Consider the following 19,299-nt stretch of genomic DNA (forward strand, 5'->3'; position numbering starts at 1 on the left):
GCAAAAAAAAAAAAAAATGTCCAAACAGCTGAAATGACCAGGAGAGACCCATTTAGAACAGGGCTTTTTAAACTCTTTCTACTTACCACACCTTTTCACCCAGGAAACTCAGGGACCCCAGGTAGACAGGAATGTAAAACAGATAAACAAAACAACCATTTACTGATTATAATCATAGGGAAATCTGGTTTTGTTTTTGGGCCACACCTTGCAGCGTTCAGGACTTACCCTCTGCTCTGTGCTCAGGGATCACTCCTGACCGTATGTGGTGCCGGGGATCAAACCAGGGTTGGCCACTAGCAAGGCAAATGCCCTACCTGGTGTACAATCTTTTTGGAACCATAGCACTGTAGCACTGTCGTCCAGTTGTTCATCGATTTGCTTGAGCAGGCTCTAGTAATGTCTCCATTGTGATACTTGTTGCTGGTTTTGGCATATCGAATATGCCACGGGTAGCTTGCCAGGCTCTGCCGTGTGGGTGGGATACTCTCGGTAGCTTGCCCAGCTCTCTGAGAGGGATGGAGGAATCGAACCCGGGTTGGCCGTGTGCAAGGCAAATGCCCTACCACTATGCTATCACTCGAGTCCCCTTGGAACCATAAGGAAACTTATTTTAAAACAAATTTTTAAGTACCATGCAACCCCCATATGGTACTGGAACCCACAGTTTAAGAAACTAAGGTGAGTATGTGGGGTATGGAGAGATAGTACAGCAGGTAGGGCATTTGCTTTGCATGCAGCCAATCCAGGTTCAATCCCCAGCATCCCGTGTGGTCCTCCAAGCACTTCCGGAAGTAATTCCTAAGGGGAGAGCCCCTGAGCATCGCTGGTGTGGCCCAAAACCAAGAAAAGAAAGAAAGAAATTAAGATGGGGCCAGAAAGATAGTTCAGAGGTAAGGCACATGTTTGGCATGTAGCCAACCTGGGGTTCTGTCTCTGGCACTGCAAGTGGTCCCCTGAGCCAGGTGTGATCCCTGGGCACAGAGTCAGGAGTAAGGCCTGGGCACTGTTAGGTGTGGCCAAAGGAACAAAAACAACAAAGCTCGAGTTTAGACAGTCCCGTTAGTGTCTCATGCCACTGCTGCACGTGTTTGTGCAGTGAATGATGAAGGGAGGCCATGAAAGAATGTTAGGGGAGCCCTGGAGATTGAACCCGAAATAATTCTTATTATGGGTCATGTGTGGAAGGAAAGACAATGACTCCAGAATGGTGATCTCTGAGTGGGCACCACGGGTGAATCTTCTGCACACTTTTCTATAATTCACAGATAGTACCGTTCAAAAACATGCTGGATTAGTTAGAAACTTCAGCATGAAATAAATGGCTAGTAAATTTGGTTTCCTTCCGGGGATCACTAAGTCAATGATGCTTGGGGGATCGCTCAGGATGGGAGAGGTGTGCTGAGAGTAGAGTAAACTAAGAACCAAACGTGATGGCCTCTCAGTATCTGTATTGCAAACCATAATGCCCCAAAGTAGAGAGAAAACATGGGGGAAATTGTCTGCCACAGAAGCAGGGGGAGGGCTGGGATTTGGGGGTGGGTGGGATACTGGACATTGGTGGTGGAGAATGTGCACTGGTGGAGGGATGGGTGTTCCATCATTATATGACTGAAACTCAAACATGAAAGCTTTGTAACGCATAAGACACTAACGGAACTGTCTAAACTCAAGCTTCTTTGTTTTTTTGTTCCTTTGGCCACACCTAACAGTGCCCAGGCCTTATTCCTGACTCTGTGCCCAGGGATCATGCCTGGTTCAGGGGACCATTTGCAATGCCAGACACAGAACCCTAGGTTGGTTATGTGCCTTACCTCGGAACTCTTTCTGGCCCCATCTTAATTTCTTTCTTTCTTTTCTTGGTTACAAAGCTTTCTTGGAATCTCACAGTGATTCAATTTAAAAAGATAAAAAAGGTTTCCTTCTGGACCGGAGCAGTGGTGCAAAGCACAGTGTGCGTGCAGGGAACCCTGGTTTGATCCCCAACACCCCCTGGTCCCTCCGGCACCACCAGGAGTGAGCCCTGAACACTGTCACGCATGGCTCCAAAAAACAAACCCAAAAAAAGAAAACTGAAAATGGGTTGGGGGCTTCTTTCAGCAGTGCCCTGCCAACTCCAGGTCAGCACAGTGGGGACTGGGGTTGCATGAAAGGGGTTCCCGACGGTGTCTCAGCCGGCCTGCTCTCCCCAGAGGCCAGATCCCCCTGGCCTCATTAGCAGCTGGCAGCACTGAGCACCTTTAGCATGGGCTCAGGCTTGAACAAAGCCAGCTGACTCTAGAGGAGGTGAGATCCAAGAGCCGGGCGCATTGGCACCCTAGGGTGAAAGCCACCCCCCAGGGGGTGTCGGGGCAGCCCGGGTCTTCCGGAGAGAAGACTCGCTTCCGGGGGTCCATCTGCCAGCATGCCAGCCAGCCAGATGGCCGAGCGCCATGGAGAGCTAACGGGGGCCGCCCTCCTGCCTCTTGCCACCATATGCTCCTGCGCTTCCCCTCGCTGCCCGGACCACGAGCCCCAGGGCCTGGAGACCTCCTGGCCCCAGCCCACCCCTTCCCTTGCAGGATCCGAATGTCAGGGATCAAAGGGCTCCAGGGGGTGGTGAGGAAGACGGTGAATGACGAGCTGCAGGCCAACATCTGGGAGCCCCAGCACATGGACAAGATCGTGCCCTCCCTGCTCTTCAACCTGCAGCACGTGGAGGAGGCCGAGAGGTGAGCAGGCGGGCTGCGGGGGAGCCTGCTGGGCCCTCCCTGTTCCCCAAACCTGGCCTCCCGCCAGCCCGCTGGAGCCCTGAGGTCTGGGCTCCTAAGGAAGGACCGCCAGGGCCGGCCTCCGGGGGAAGCCAGTGCTGATAAGAACACAAAGGACGAGAGAGGTTACCTTTGTGTCTCTGCAGGCAGCACCGAGGCTTGTAAGGCTGCCCCGGGCTCCAGTTCCCTGCACTTTTCCACCCTTCCTCACTTCCTACCAGTATTTCACACCCTTGAGACACGCCCTCCCGCCCCCCAAACACACTCAGTGTAGACACTGGGTTTCTCTCTGGGAGCTCCCACCAGATATGGAATGCGTGTGTACCTGGCCCTGGTTCTCGCCCCTGGGACATGGGCTGCAGGGAAAGATCTTGCTGCAGAGGGTGTTGAAGACCCCCAGGTTCTGGTGAAAGCTATGCAGGCTCCTGGCTGAGTGCGTGCAGCCAGCGAGCAAAGCCAGTGCGCCCCCTGCTGGCTATGTCTGGAACAGCACCGCCCTGCTCAACCCAGCTTGGTCCTGGTGGTCTCTGCCCACCCTCTGCCTCAGGTACCACAGAGCCACACCTGAGCAGATCTCCCTGCCATCCCTTTGTGCCTTGACCTCCTCTCTACCCTCTTTATGTTGCATTTCCCTGGTATCTGCCTCTCCCCTCTTTTCCTTTCCAAGCCTCCAGGGCATGAGGACACGTGGCCACACCAGGACCCTGGTGCTCTGCCTCGGTCCTTACTGCCAGAACACGACAGCATTTCCAGGAGAGGAACGTGGTCCCTTATCCCACAACCTCCGCATATCTGGGCCCCTCGAGCACAGAGGCGCCGACACCCCCACTCTCCGCTACCAGCTTTCCTAACATCCTCACCCACTGGTGGTGTGTTCCCACAGCCGGTCCCCCTCACCCCTGCAAGCGCCCGAGAAGGAGAAGGAGAACCCAGCCGAGCTGGCCGAGAGGTGTCTTCGGGAACTGCTGGGCCGGGCTGCCTTCGGCAACATCAAGAACGCCATCAAGCCGGTCCTCATGTGAGTGTTCTTCCCAGCGTCTCCCGGCACCCGAGACCGCAAAAGCTACCACAGTGACCGAGAGCAGTTCGGAGGGAGGTGGAGGCAGGGGGAAGGCGCCCCGTTTCATTCCCCCCATCCACTACTATGGCACCTTGATTTCTTCCAGTTCCGGGGCTGCCCAGGGGGGCCCTTGGTTCCCTTCTCTCATCACACCCCAAGCGGGTCTTCCTTACCTGAGGCTCTGGGAGGGGCTGGGTCTCTCTCAGGTGTCACCAGCCTTCTCTCTCCTCTCCTGTCACATCACCTTGCACGTCCCCTTCACCTCCCACACTTCTCCCCTACAGTCACCTGGATAATCACTCTCTCTGGGAACCCAAGGTGTTCGCCATCCGCTGCTTTAAAATCATCATGTACTCGATTCAGGTAAGCAGTTAGTCGGCCCCTCCCCCCACTCCCCTGGTCAAAGGAGCCTCAGGGAGCAGGACGGGCACTAACGAATCAAGTCAGCAGTCTTGGGGGACCCTGCACGGACCCCTCGTTGTCTACAGCTGCTTAACCTGCTTGCAGAGAAGCACCGGTTTCCTTTCAAATGAAGTCAATTGCAGTGAGGGGGCGGGAAAGATGCCTCAGGGTTGGAGCATGTGCTTTGCACGCAGGAGACCTGGGTTTGACTTGCATAGAGCAACCCCCAAGCTCCGAGTCAGGATCCCCAAGCACTGTTGGGTATGGCCTCCCATACCCAAAATAAAATAATAACAATAACAATAATAATAATAATAATAGGGGCTTGGGAGAGCATAGGGATAAAGAGCATATCTTGCATGTGACCAACCCCAGTTCTACCCCAGGCACTGCCTATAGGTCTCCCAAGCACTGCCAGGAGTCACCCCTGGGCACAGCCCAACACTACCCCACCCCACTGCAATAAGTAAAATAACATGCAGTGAAAAGCGTTCTTAAATTTAAAACTCATGCAAACACAAGCCCCACTCTGCAGGCGTGGCATTGTCCAAGGTCTGACCACTGGCAGTGGCTCAACTTTTGTCAGCCTGTGAGGGCATTGGACAGGTCATGTGTAGGCTCCAGAGGTGGCCCCTCCTTGGACCAGCTCCGGAGGAAGCCCTGGGGCCTCTCGTGGTCCCTGCCTGTATTGGGAGGAGGGAAAGGAAGGTGATGTTTAAAACCTCACTTTGTCCTGTTTGGAAGGAAAGGGCTGGGGAGCATGTGGAAATGAAAGCCTCCTCCGGGGGTTGGGTCTAGCGGGCAGGGCGAAAAGGAACGGGTGCCTGGGCGTCCAGCTCCAGTGCCCCCTGGCCTTTGCACCTGCCCTTGGTCCCAGCGGAGGGCCCAGCACATCTTCCTCCCCACAGCCGCAGCACTCGCACCTGGTTATCCAGCAGCTCCTGAGTCACCTGGACGCCAACAGCCGCAGCGCGGCCTCGGTGCGGGCGGGCATCGTGGAGGTCCTGTCCGAGGCTGCGGTCATCGCAGCCACAGGCTCTGTCGGTAAGGGGCCTGTGTGAGCAAGCGGGGCTGGGGGGGGGTCCCCTTCCTCCACGGCCGAAAGAACCGTCGGCACAGGAAGCTGCTCAGGAGTTTGCCTGAGCTCGGGCCGGCGGGAGGTGGAAGACGTGCTGGCCGGAAGTGAGCCGGGGCTTGCCCAGTGACGCAGGGCAGGGGGGCATGAGCGAGGGGTACCAGCCTCTCACTGCGCGCCAGGGCCCACCGTGCTGGAGATGTTCAACACTCTGCTGAGGCAGCTGCGGCTCAGCATCGACTACGCCCTGACCGGGAGCTACGACGGGGCCCTCAGCCTGGGCATCAGGATCATCAAGGAGCATGAAGAACGCATGTTCCAGGAGGCAGTCATCAAGACCATAGGTGGGAGCTGGGGGGCCTTGAGGGGCGGGGCCTGTGAGGGGCGGGACTGGGCGGGGCCAGTGAGGGGTGGAGCTTGAGGGCGGGGTCGGGGCGGGACCTTGAGGGGCGGTACTGGGCGGGGCCAGTGAGGGGCGGTGCTGGGTGGGGCTTGAAGGGGCGGGGCCTTGAGAGGCGGGACTGGGCGGGGCCACTGAAGGATGGGGCTGTGAGGGGCGGGGCCTAGGCGGGGCCTTGAGGGACGGGGCCAGGGGAGGGCAGGGCTGACTCCCTCAGGGTTCCTCCACCCCCAACCCCCTCATCAGGACCTTGCAGGACCATCACCTGTCCTGTCTCGTTTATTCCCAACACCGCAAGGCTCAAGGACAGGCCTCAGTGTCCCGTGTGAGAGCACAGAGCCATTCCCCCGGGTTTCTCAGCCTGGACTTGCCCCCAAAGGCTGAGAGGCAAACTCTCACTGCGCCCCAGACCCCCCTCTCACCTCCAGTTTTGAGAGATGGAAAGGGAGAGGGGAGTGAGGAAGGGAAAGGAAGGGGAGAGAAAGGGAGAGAGCCGTGGGTCCGAGGATGCCTGGAGCTGGGCTGGAGAAGGGCCCACCCCTGAGGCCCTCTCCCTGCTCGCCGGGGGGCCTGTCCTGGCAGCCTGAGTCAGCGAGGTCCTGCAGCCCGCGAGCTGCCCTGCGTCCTGGTGCCTCTCTGGAGGGTCTTGCTTCTCCGGGGAAACGCCCCCGCTGTCCACAGCAGCTTGCCCAGCCCCCTCCCCTCTCTGTCTTGCAGGCTCCTTTGCCAGCACCTTGCCCACTTACCAGCGCTCGGAGGTGATCCTGTTCATCATGAGCAAGGTGCCCCTGCCTTCGCTGCACCACCCCGTGGAGCCCGGGAGGACAGGGTGAGTCGCAGCCCGGCCTCGCTGGGGTCTCCCTTCCCCTGCACCTATGCACCTGAGCCTTTCCCTCTTTTTTTTTTGTTTTTGGTTTTTGGTTTTTGGGGGCTTTTGGGGACACTCAGCGATGCTCAGTTACTCCTGACGGTGCTCAGGGAATCTACGGGGTGCCAGGGATCGAACCCAGGTTGGTCATGTGCAAGGCAAACGCCCTCCCTGCTGTCCTACCGCTCCAGCTCCTCTCCCCTCCCTCCTGCTTCATTTTCCACTCTCGAACCCCTCAGCAGCCTGTGGTGGGGCCCTGGGAGCTCAGCCATCCCTCCCTCTCTGGGGATGAGCCGTTCATCCCCTGGGCTACTGCCCGGCCCTGGAGTCACCTGTAAGAGACAGATGGGTGTCTCTTGGTGGCGGATGGCTCAGGAAGAACCCCGAGAAGGTGGCCTCTGGGTCCACGGCCCCCCTTGAGTCTTGGTGTCTTTCCTGCACAGGGAGAACAGGAACCGGCTGACGCAGATCATGCTGCTGAAATCCCTCCTCCAGGTGAGTCTCTCCGCGCTGCTCCCCGCCCACAGGAGGCGCCTCTTCCAAGGAACTCTGGGATGACCCCGCAGCACGCTGCAGGCGAGGCACTGCACAAACATGCCAGCCGGGGATAAGCCAGAAGCTCTGTCCCACCCCTGACCAGGCTCTTTCTTTTTTCTTTTTTTAACTCTTTTGGGTCACACCGGGTGACACAGCCCTCCTTTATACCTTTGCAGTGCACACTCAGTTCAGAGTCGTTGTTCTCAAGCATGGCGGTGATGCTCAGGGGTTGCTCCTGGCTCCGCACTCAGGAACTACTCCTGGCGGTGCTCGGGGGACCATATGGGATGCTGGGAACCGAACCCGGGCGGCCTTGTGCAAGGCAAACGCCCTACCTGCTGTGCTATCGCTCCAGCCCCTGCCAGGCTCTTTCTGACTTTCACACAGTCCCTTAGCAGGGCGCTGTGCTGTGCTGGAATCCAGGGTCTGCATCCCCGGCGCCCTCCAAGTAGCCCCGCCCTGTCTCCCTCTTGCCCTTCACTGTCCCTCTTTATACCTTTGCAGTCCACCCTGGAGTTCAGAGTTGTTCTCAAGCATGGCGGTTTCCATGTCAGGGATTGCAGCCCTGGGGGTTCCAAATAGAGCCAGCAGGACCAGACCCGGTGCCCATGAGCAGCCCTGGGGCTCCAACCTGGGGTCCCGCACTAGCCAGGCAGCCGCTTTTGCCACTGAGCTGTGGGGCTTGTGTTTTTCTAGTGGTGGGGCTCAGGCGGCCTGGGTGGTAGGGGATTAGAACTCAGGGCCTCCTACACGGAGGGCATGCTTCCATCTTCTGAAAACACAGCGTTGCTGAGAGACAGTGGGTGCCAGGCTGGGCGGGGTCCTACAGCCTGCCTTTGTCCCAGCCCCCGGGCATTCCCCTCTCTCTAGGCCTCATCCTTGGTTCCTCTCCTGGTTCTCCATCTCCCTCTCTCCACTCACCTCCCCGCTTCCCTTCCCTTGGCTGCTGGGGTGCTGGGTCTCACACACCCTTGGTTGCGATCCACCCGCCCTCCGATTGGTCACTGGGGTTGCAGGGTCCCCTGGTGCTCACACACGGGCTCCCTAAAGGTCGCACACTTACTTGGCCGTGGTGCTCACTCATCTCTTACTCGCAGTGCTCGCTGAGAGGTCCACTGCAGTTGGGGTGTCTGCACACAAAACTGTGGGGCACCAGGGATAGCAACACTATTGCAGCGCTGAGGTCCCAAATACCAGCACCAGGCCTGGCGCCCATAAGCAGCACGGGCAGGGTGGGGGGTCAAACTTGGGATCCTGTAAGTAGCCAAGCAGGTGCTTTTGCCCCTGAGCTGTGGGGCTTGTGTTTTTCTAGTGGTGGTGCTCAGGAGGGCCGCATAGACAGGGTCAGGACTCAGGCCTCCTACATGGAGGGCATGTGCTCTACCATTAGCTGTCTTGGCCCCTCCTATCTCCTATCTCAAACATAACCCTAAGAAGAATTTTCTAGAAATACTGCTCCCCACATACTACTTTATGTTGAAGAATACATCCCTCTTTCCAGCGGGCATGCATCCAGATTTCAAACCTCTCAAACTGGAGCTGGAAGGTCCCTCCCACCCCCCTTTACCCTCCCCAGACTCCCCTCTCCTCTCCCTGCCTGGCCCAGCCAGGCCCAGCCCCCTTCCTCCCGCTCCCCCGGCCCTGCCCCGTCCCCCACCCAAGGCCTTCATGTCCCTGTCTCTTTAGAAAGGCCTGTGTGCTGGGCACCCCCTGGGCTTGTTCACCTGCTGTCTTGTGTGCCGTGATTGATCTGTCGCCAGCATCTTATAATGGCCACAGACTGGGGCACGCTCATATTTTCCCTTTTGTGATGCTGCACATTCACTGTTGATGCCTGAGGGTTTTTTCTAGGTCCTCAAGAGCCTTCAGAACCATCGAAGGCATTATTTTGTAATGTGGAGTTGACAGGAAAACGCTTCCTACTGTGTTTGAATGCTTCGGAGCCACTGTGTATGATGTGTCTCTTAGGCCCCTGACTTTCATCAGGAGATGCCCTGTGCCCTGGGAGACGAGACCCCACCAGATGCTGTGTGGGACTCTGAAGTCTCAGCTGTGGGCTCTTCTGCCCTCTCGCCTCTTCTTTTTTTTTTTTTTTTTTAATTTTTATTGAATCACCATGTGGAAAGTTACAAAGTTCTCAGGTTTATGTCTCAGTTATACAATATTGAAACACCCATCCCTTCACCAGTGCCCATATTCCACCACCAAAATCCCCAGTATACCCCCCGCCCCCGCCCCCCCAACCCCCAACTGTATAATTGATGAAATTCACTTCATTTTCTCTTTACCTTGATTACGTTCCATATTTCAACACAAAACTCACTATTGTTGTTGGAGTTTCCCCCCAAGAAAGACAGCCCTACTACCAAGGAAGCATTTGATAATTAGTTTTCCATTAAAAGATTGTATGTTTTCAGTGTTTAGAAAAGGTCGCGTGGCCGCATTAGCGGCCGCACGGTTTAGAGCTGTCCCAGTCCCGCATCCTGGAGCCGTGTTAGTTGCTGCTCAGTGTCTCCAGGGCTCCATCTGGAGAAGGTATGCTGGCTGCACCTCCTCCATCTGGATCCCTGGTGTTGCTGGCCCAGTCTCGGGTCCGGAGCATTCTCCGGCCGCGTTGCTCACCAGAACGCCTGGCTTCTTCTCTGTTGAATTTCGCCTTTTCTTTGAGATCGTCCATTCTCTCTCTTTCTCTTTCTCTCTCTCCCTCCCTCCCTCCCTCCCTTTTTCCCTTTCTCTCCCCCCTCCTTCTCTCTCTTTCTCCCTCTCTCTCTCTCTCTCTCTCTCTCTCGCTCTCACTCTTGTTCTCGATCTCTGTATTTGGAATGTACCCAGGGCTTCTCAGGGCGTACTCCTGGCTCAGTGCCCAGGGCTCCTGGGTGACCATATTCCCTGTCAGGGATCAAACTGGGGTCAGCCACATGCCAGGCAAGCGTCTTAGCCTGGTCCTACTCCTTCTGCCCTTGAGAGAGAGTCCATTCTCTTAGTAAAGCCTTGTCTTCATGGCCAGTGTCCTTCACTTGGGCCGGATGGGCTGGACCGTAAGATTCAGAGGCCCTCCAGCTCCTGCCCCCTCTCAAGGTCGCCCCGCCTTGCTTCTCCGTGTGTGTCTTTACCAAGCCGGGCGAGTTGTCCAAATGCATGTTGCTGCGTTCCCAAAAGTTGCCTAAAGCCTCTGGAGCCAGAGGTGGAGGGAGGAGAAGCCGGGCTGGGCGGCGGGAGACGGGACTGGCACTCCGCTGCTCCTCCCTCACCTTGTGGCAGCGAGGGCCCCGGGGTTGCTAAGCACGCGGTGTTCCGGGTGCCCCCGCAGGTATCCACAGGCTTCCAGTGCAGCAACATGATGTCAGCACTGCCCAGCAACTTCCTGGACCGCCTCCTGTCCACCGCCCTCATGGAGGACGCAGAGATCCGTCTCTTTGTTCTAGAGATTCTCATCAGTTTCATCGATCGCCATGGCAACCGCCACAAGTTCTCCACCATCAGGTGAACTTGGGGTTGATGGGTGCCATCAGGTGATCTTGGGGTTGATGGGTGATGGGGAGAAGACCCCCCCCCCATAGGGCCTGACCCTCAGGCCGGAGACAAGCCATGTTTGGTGAAGTGTTTGATGCCATGTTCGGTGACGTCCAGCAGGGGGCAGACATAGCCCCAGGGTCCTCTGAGGAGGGGAGGGGTGAGGGGGCACGTATGTCTGGGGAAAAGGGTTAGGCTGGAGAGGTGGGAGAATAAGAAGCAGGACTCTCAAGGGTGTTTTCAGGGGGGCGTGCAGGGGTAGCAGCAGTGACGGGAAAGGGCAGAGAATAATCTAGGTATGGGGGTCGGGAGAGGGATGTGAGAATGGGGCGAGAGTGGAGCTAGAGGGCTGGAGTGGCTTTTCAAGGTGAAGGCGCTTGCTTTGCACACAGCTGACCCGGGTTTGATCCCCAGCACCACATGTGGTTCCCCAAGCACTGTCAGGAGTGATCCCTGAGCACAGAGTCAGGAGTGATCCCTGAGTTCCGCTGTGTGTGACCCAGAAACAAAACATAGAAGAGGGACTGAGGGCAGAGCTGGGGTACCGGGGTGGGGCTGCCCACGCAGGAGGCTTTGGCATGACAAAGAGCTCAGGGTGGCACCAGGCCACGAAGCTCTGACTGGGCCCCTTGTCCCCTCCAGTACCCTCAGTGACATCTCTGTCCTGAAGCTGAAAGTGGACAAGTGCTCCCGGCAGGACACCGTCTTCATGAAGAAGGTGAGCAGCTGTATCCCCAACACCCAGGCCCCGTGGGCCCCAACATTCCATCCCCAAGGCTACTGCCCACCAGTGTCCCAGAGGCTGCCTCCTTCCCTCTTGACTGCACCCGTTCAGGGTGACCAGAGGGTGCAGGGCTGCTCAGGCTAACGCCAGGGGAGGACCACAGCTGTGAGCCTGTGCAGGGACCCCAGCTGTGCCGCTGATTTAGATAGCAGCTGGTGTCCAACCTCCTATGGTCACATCCACTGGGGTCACTTTAAAGGCATCCTCATACTGTTCACAGTAGCCAAAATCTGGAAATAACCCACGTGTCCAAGAATGGATGACTGGATAAGGAAACGATGGTACAGACCAGAGTGATAGCACAGCAGGGAAGGCGCTTGCCTTGCATGCAGCTGATCTAGGTTCAATCCCCAGCATCCCATACGGTCCCCTGAGCCCTGCCAGGAGCAACTCCTGAGCATCACCGGGTTTAACTCTGAAACAACAAAACCAAAAGGAAGAAGAAGAAACTATAGTACATATATACAGTGGAATACTACTCAGCCGTAAGAAAAGATGAAGTCATGCAATTTGCTAACATGGATGGATCTGGAAAGCATCATGCTGAGTGAAGTCAGTCAGAGCTGAGGGACAAACTGATCTCTCCCGTGGGGTATATAAAAGCATAGTGGGGGGGGGGGTAACTAATGCCCAAACACCACAAAAGCTGAGAACTGGTCTTCAATAGGAAACTTACTGCAGGCAATGGGTTGGGGAGGGCGATCGTGCAAGGGGACAGTGGTGAAGGGAAGGGGACACTCTGGTTGAGGGTATGGTGTTGGGATGTTTCATGCATGAAACCCTATGTTTCATATGTTTATGAACATCCATGTTCATAAACCATGGTGCCTAATTTTTTTTATTTTAGTAGGGGCCATTGAAAAGATAGTACAGCGAATAGGGTGCTTGCTTTATACACCCAGATTTGATCCCCGGAACCCCCATATGGTCCCCCAATCCCTGCCAGACGTGATCCCTGAGCACAGAACCAGGAGTAAACCCTGAGCACCAGTGGATGTGGTCCAAGAAAGCAACAATATATTAAAGGCATCCTCATGGGGCCAAGAGATAGTTCTCTCCCGTGCAAGGTCCTGACCTTTATCTTCAGCACCACATGGCCCCCAGCACCCAATTGTCAGGCCAGCATCACAGGCTAAGCATCACTGTGACCCCCAGCACTACCGTAGATGGCCTTTATAGGGTTTCAAAAAGGAATCCTAGGGCCCAGAGTGACAATACAGCAGGTAGGGTGTTTGCTTTGCACATAGCTGACCCACCCAGCACAATCTATGGGGTGCTGAGGCCTTCCAGGAGTGACCCCTGAGCACAGAGCCAGGAGTAAACCATGAGCACCACCAGGTGTAGACCAGAAACAAACAAATAAAATAAAACAAAAAACAAAACAAATTAAAAATTGAAGTGTCGGGCTGGTGATAGCACAGCGGGTAGGGCGTTTGCCTTGCACGCGGCCAACCCGGGTTCATTTCCCAGCATCCCATATGGTCCCCTGAGCACCGCCAGGGGTAATTTCTGAGTGTAGAGCCAGGAGTAACCCCTGTGCATTGCTAGGTATGACCTAAAAAGCAAAAAAAATAAAAAAATAAAAAAAATAAACAAAAAAAAAAAATTGAAGTGTCATCCTATTCCTGAGGTGGGAGTGGGGTGCACACCGCAGTCCCACCTCCCTTCGACTGGTCTTGCACTCCCTGGTTGTCCCTCCGAGCGCACCCTGCCATGACCTCAACCCTGACCTTGCTCCCTGGGCCCTCAGCACTCCCAGCAGCTCTACAGACACATCTACCTGAGCTGTAAGGAGGAGTCGAACATCCAGAAGCATTACGAGGCTCTCTACGGCCTGCTGGCGCTCATCAGCATCGAGCTGGCCAATGAGGAGGTGGTGGTCGATCTCATCCGCCTGGTGCTGGCCGTTCAGGTAGGGCCCGTGGGGGCAGCAGGGTGGGGACGGCTGGCCTGGACAGGCAGGTCATGAGCGATTGCCATGCAGTCCCACAATGAGACACATGCGTGGCCCTTCCCCCAGGGAGCCACACCCCAGGCCCAGGGCCCTGTCTGGGAGTCACCCCCCTGCAGACTAAATGACTTCACCATGAGCGACACCAGACCACCTCCTGATCCAGGCAGCCTCTCACCCTCCAACCTGCTGGGTCTCCCCTTAAGCACTGACTAAAAACAAATCATTTTGGGCCACAGCGATCGTCCAGCGGGTAGGGTGAACAGAACAGGCTTCATCTGACAAGGCTGGGGAGGGCCCAGGAAGACAGGAGCGGTGTATCGTGTGCACACCTGTCCCAAAGTATCCCTGGAGCCCACCAGGAGTGATCCCTGAGCACAAAGCAAGGAGTCAGCCTTGGGCATCACTAAATGTGGCTTCCAAACAACAAAAGGCTAGGGAAGAGGGGGTGGAGGAGGGGAGGACCCCCATGTCACCTGTCACTGAAGCCTCCCAAGGCCCCTCTGTATTCCACAGGATGTGGCCCAGGTCAATGAGGAGAACTTGCCCGTGTACAACCGCTGTGCCCTCTACGCCCTGGGCGCGGCCTACCTGAACCTCATCAGTCAGCTGACCACGGTGCCCGCCTTCTGCCAGCACGTCCACGAGGTTGGTGTGGTGCCGCCGAGCGCATAGGCAGCCCGAGCCGTGGGTTCCCATTGCCTGAGCCCGGTGCTTCCTCTAAGCATGGAACTAAGGACTGGCGAGAGAATTCCTAAGAACTTTCTAGAAGCAGCTTTTCCTACCACGTACCATGACCTGCCAGGGTGGGAGGGTGCAGGAGGTAACTTCTACTAGCGGGTGCACCCCACCTCCTTCTGCTCCCCCACCTTCAGACGCACGTGCTCCCACACACAAAGCCCTCGGGTCATGGGAGGGATAAGCCTTAAAAAAGATTTTTCTAGAAACGTTTCCAAGCACGATGAAAGCAATGAGCGGCGGGCTTCTGTGGAAAGAGCCTGCGGTGACATCTTTGTTCCATCCCTCTCCTTCCCACTCGCTTTGCCTGTGTGAAACATTTCCAAACCAAACGGCTCTCACAGACACCGGCCTCCCGGCTTCCCCGTGGCTCTGAGGGTCACTGCGGGTCCAGCGCCGCCCTCTGCTCCTCAGCCCCGGGGACTGTGGGAGGAGGGACTACCCAAGTGGCTGGGGGGCGGGGGGAGTGAGCACCCTTCACACCCAGCTCCCCTCGTGGTGACACCCAGACCTCCCCAAACGCAGGTGATAGAGACCAGGAAGAAAGAGGCTCCGTACATGCTCCCTGAGGACGTGTTTGTGGAGAGGCCCAGGTGAGAAGCCCCCGGGCCCCGAGTGAGATGGGGGGTCTGAGCCCGGTGCTTGGGTTCCGGGGTTCCGGGCCATAGAAAGGGGGCCCTGCCTTTGGCTGGGATTTGAGTCCCTGCAGTGTGATGAGGATCTGTGCCAGGACAGTGCATCCTGGACCAGTCACTTCCGACGGACCACCTGCCCCCCCAACACACACACACCCTGTCAGTCCACACTGCCTTCTCCACAGGAGATGGGGGGGGGCAGGGCAGCACTCTTCAGCACCAGCGGAGCGCAAGGGAAAGATCTCAAAATACAAAACGTCAGTGACAGGGGATCTAGGATTGACTTTTCTTTTTTTCCCCTTTTGGGTCACACCTAGCAATGCACATGGGGTTATGCCTGGCTCATGCACTCAGGAATTACTCCTGGCGGTGCTCAGGGGACCATATGGGATGCTGAAAATCCAACCCGGGTCGTCCGCGTACAAGGCAAACGCCCTACCCGCTGTGCTACCACTCCAGCCCCTGGGATTGGCATTCCCCCCCACCTTTTGCTTCTCTGTCAGCATGCATAAAGAATGCTGCTGAGGGCCGGAGAGATAGTACAGCAGGTCGTGGGCGTGCCTGGCACCCCCTAGACCCGGGATGGTACAGCAGGTCGTGGGCGTGCCTGGTACCCCAAAGACCCGGGATGGTACAGCAGGTCGCGGGCGTGCCTGGTACCCCAAAGACCCGGGATAGTGCAGCAGGTCGTGGGCGTGCCTGGTACCCCCTAGACCCAGGATGGTACAGCAGGTCGCGGGCGTGCCTGGTACCCCAAAGACCCGGGATAGTGCAGCAGGTCGTGGGTGTGCCTGGTACCCCATAGACCCGGGATAGTACAGCAGGTCGTGGGCATGCCTGGTACCCGATAGACCAGGGTTCCATCCTGGGCATTGCATAGGGTCCCCGAGCACTGCCAGGAGCGATCCCTGAGTACAGAGTCAGGGGTAACCCCTGAACATCACCGTGCGTGGCACAAAAACAAAAGCAAAATCGCGTTGCTGTTACCCTGAGGAAGGTTATTTGGAGATCGCCTCAGTGTCCCACCCTTTGACTTGTCTCGCCTCCTTGTCCCCAGGCTGTCCCAGAATCTTGAGGAAGTGCTGATCGAGTTCCTCTTCCGCCAGAGCAAAATCAGCGAAGTGCTGGGAGGCAGCGGCTACAACTCAGACAGGCTGTCCCTGCCCTATGTCCCGCAGCTGACAGGTATGAGCGCGGCCCCATGACTCCCTGCGGGTCTGTGGGCCTCACACGGGCCCCTGAGCTGTGCCACCCGGGCTGCAGATGTGGGAACAGTGAGAGCCCCCGCTCTCCTACCTCTCCTGCTCAGACCAGACTCTCGGCCCACGGGAGAGGCTGGACGCTGACGGGAGTCCGCGCTGTTTGGGAAAGTCCCTATCTGGGCTGTGGCACCAGAGGCCCCATTCTGCCTAACATCCTGAAAAACATCCTAGGCAAATCCCTAGGTGTCTGCATTTCCGTTTCCTTAACTGCAGAATCAGGCCAATGACTGTCGCTGCCTTGGGGGAAGCTGGAGAGGCGCATACACTTGGTGTTGTTTCGGTTTGGGTTTTGGTTTGAGGGCCACACCCGCCAGTGCTCAGGACTTACTCCTGGCTCTGCACTCAGAGATCATGCCTGGCAGTGCTTAAGGGACCAGATGGGATACTGAGGATTGAACGTGAGTCGGTGGCATGCAAGGCATGACAGCTCTGGGGTCTGTCATGAAACCTGACGCTCATCAGGTTTCAAAGTCTTTTTTTTTTTTTGGTTTTTGGTTTTTGGGTCATACCCGGCCATGCACAGGGGTTAGCCCTGGCTCGTGCACTCAGGAATTACTCCTGACAGTTCTCGGGGGACCATATGGGATGCTGGGAATCGAACCCGGGTCAGCCGTGTGCAAGGCAAACGCCCTACCCGCTGTGCTATTGCTCCAGCCCCAGATTCAAAGTCTGAGCCCTAAATTAGAGCTGGCTCCCACCCTCAGGCAGGCAGGGACCCTCGGCCTTCCTGAACTCTAGCTCTCTCCTCAGCCAGGCCAGTCAAGGGAGCATGGGGGTTGGGAGGGGATTCTGGGGGGTGTGGCCCCGGGCTCCCTCAGAGCACTGGGAACCCCAGCCCCGGCCTCTCCTTCCCCAGATGAGGATCGTTTATCCAAGCGGAAAAGCATCGGGGAAACCATCTCCCTGCAAGTGGAGGTGGAGTCGAGGAACAGCCCCGAGAAGGAGGAGGTGAGCGTCTGTCTGCCCCGGGAGTGCCCCGGGCTGCAGCACGGAAAGTGAATTTCTCAAATAAGTCCTGTCTTCTGCTAATTCCCATCACGGACACTACAGATGTTTCCATCTGGAAAAATATTTTGTACACCCTCCCCCCCAGGGTATCTTTGAACTCCCATGAAAGGCTGCCGGCATAGACACCCACAACTGGGTCCCTCCTCCCCGCACTGCGGACCCCCTTTCCTCTCCCTGCCTCCTCTCGGCAGAGAGGTCTCTCTCCACCACACAGTTGTGACATGCCTCACGTCTGATTAGCTGGTGGTGATGATGAGCGGACGGATGGACAGACAAACGTGCAGGCAGATGAGTTGAGGGCGAATCCTCAGCATGAGTGACAACTCAGCCGCTCTCTCTGAACAAAGGACATATTGTCTTTTCTAAATCGAGTATTTAGACCCTTGGGGTAGGTGCCCAGAAGTGGAACTGTGGGGTCATTTGGAACCTAAATTCCTGGTTTTTTGAGAAATATCGATTGTTTTCCCAACTGGTTGGATGAGCCATGAGTGGGGGTACCTTTTATGCCACTTTTTGAACTGGGCATTAATGGACTCTTTTCCAAGTGCTCTCATTCTCTGTGTTCAATGTGAGGGTTAGAAAGGCAGTGAACTGTGGGCCTCACCCTAGGGTCCTGGTCTAGAGGAGTTCCCGAAGGTAAGTCAAGGCTCCTCGCACTTTGGATGTCACTGGGGCCACGTGGCCTGCAATGCTCACTTTAGTGGTCTGATTCCCATCTGGGGCACTGCGAGGACAGAGGGTACTTGCAATTAAGTGCCTTGAACTAACTTCAGCGTTTTTTCTCCTTTAGTCAATCCTCAGCGCCCCCCGGCTGATGATTTCCTGTCAGCCATCTTCCGGTCTCTAGTCCTGAGCTCTCACTTGGGATCACTGTGCCCTGACTTCTCTGAGGGCTCTATTCTAAGGGTTCCCTCAACAGGGCTGAAAGGGGCAAGCCCAGAGGGTGGGGAGCCGTTGGCGGACACAGTCGCTGATGCCAAGTCAGCCTCCCTGCCTCCACCTTGCTGCCCCGGGATAGACAACACAGTTCTGGACACCGGCCTCCTCCCGCCCCAGGAAGCGGGTGTCCATCTGCCCTCTGGAAGGGAGGAGGCTGAGGCTGCACCCCCCCACTGAGTATTTCTGTCACCTCTCCCCCAGCGCGTGCCAGCTGAGGAGATTACCTACGAGACGCTGAAGAAGGCCATCGGTGAGTGGCTGCTGGGGGAACCCGGGGTGGGGGGAAGGGGGTCGCTCTGGGTGTGTGTCACCTTGCCGCCTGCCCACGTCCCACTTCCCGTGTGATTCGCACATACGTGAGTGGATAGGCTGGGAGCTCCCTGGGCACCCCTACCCCGAAGCCTCAAGGACAGTGCACTCTGCCCTGGGGCCCACATCCGGTGCAGGCTCCCATGAGGTGAGGGGCCTTTAGAGGCCACCAGTGAGGCCGAGAGTGTTTCCCAGATGAACGCACTTACCTTGTGGATGTGGCTGCAGCAGTGGTTTGGAACCTGGCACTGTGTGTGGTCCCCTGAGCACCCCTGGGTATGTTCCCCAACCCCCCCACCCAACCCCCCCCACACAAACTATGTGATCAGGGTTGGAGAGATAGTAGAGTGGGGAAGGCACTTGAATCTCTGACACCATATATGGTGCCCAGGGCACTGCCAGGTATGACCACTTCCACCCCCCCCAAAATAATAATAATAATAATAATAATAAATTAGAGGCTAGAGAAAGAGTACAGCAGGTAAGGCATTTTCCTCGCACACGGCTGACCCAGGTTTGATCCCCAGCATCCCGTATGGTCCCCTGAGCACCACCAGGAGGAATTTCTGAGTGCAGAGCCAGGAGGGATGCCTGAGCATTGCAGGGTATGGCCCTTAAATAAAAAATGTAATTAAATGAATCAGGGGTGTGGCTCAGTGGCAAAGCACTTTTTCATGTGGGATGTCCTGAGACCACTAAAAAAAGGGACTCTAAAATTGATTCTTGAGATAGACAGTCAGACAGGCTAAAAAATAAATATCAAGGGACTGGAGCGATAGCACAGCGGGTAGGGCGTTTGCCTTGCACGCGGCCAACCGGGGTTCGATTCCCAGCATCCCATATAGTCCCCTGGGCATCGCCAGGAGTAATTCCTGAGTGCATGAGCCAGGTGTGACCCAAAAAGCAATAAATAAATAAATAAATAAATAAACAAATAAATAAATAAATATCAATTCTGTATAAGTACTTGGATTTTTGTATGATTTGAGGAACAAGTTGACGCATATAAGATACTAGGAATAAATCACATCAATCCGGATCCAGGAACAGAGCGTCAAAGGCACAGTT

General features: G+C 56.3%; 1 protein-coding gene across 1 annotated transcript in view; it reads left to right on the top strand.

Annotated features, from left to right (window-relative positions):
- Nucleotides 1–19,299, top strand: part of EFR3B (EFR3 homolog B) — an 83,116-nt gene that overhangs the window by 56,530 nt on the left and 7,287 nt on the right. Inside the window, exons 6-20 of the mRNA XM_055120063.1 lie at nucleotides 2,562–2,711; nucleotides 3,634–3,768; nucleotides 4,095–4,173; nucleotides 5,121–5,256; nucleotides 5,470–5,631; nucleotides 6,405–6,516; nucleotides 6,999–7,050; nucleotides 10,403–10,575; nucleotides 11,248–11,323; nucleotides 13,140–13,301; nucleotides 13,857–13,988; nucleotides 14,604–14,671; nucleotides 15,771–15,898; nucleotides 16,832–16,923; nucleotides 18,124–18,172. Coding sequence (XP_054976038.1) covers nucleotides 2,562–2,711; nucleotides 3,634–3,768; nucleotides 4,095–4,173; nucleotides 5,121–5,256; nucleotides 5,470–5,631; nucleotides 6,405–6,516; nucleotides 6,999–7,050; nucleotides 10,403–10,575; nucleotides 11,248–11,323; nucleotides 13,140–13,301; nucleotides 13,857–13,988; nucleotides 14,604–14,671; nucleotides 15,771–15,898; nucleotides 16,832–16,923; nucleotides 18,124–18,172 — 1,706 coding nt within the window. The remainder of the gene's footprint in view (nucleotides 1–2,561; nucleotides 2,712–3,633; nucleotides 3,769–4,094; nucleotides 4,174–5,120; nucleotides 5,257–5,469; nucleotides 5,632–6,404; nucleotides 6,517–6,998; nucleotides 7,051–10,402; nucleotides 10,576–11,247; nucleotides 11,324–13,139; nucleotides 13,302–13,856; nucleotides 13,989–14,603; nucleotides 14,672–15,770; nucleotides 15,899–16,831; nucleotides 16,924–18,123; nucleotides 18,173–19,299) is intronic.

This window comes from Sorex araneus, chromosome X (assembly GCF_027595985.1).
Source record: "Sorex araneus isolate mSorAra2 chromosome X, mSorAra2.pri, whole genome shotgun sequence".
NCBI lineage: Eukaryota > Metazoa > Chordata > Mammalia > Eulipotyphla > Soricidae > Sorex > Sorex araneus.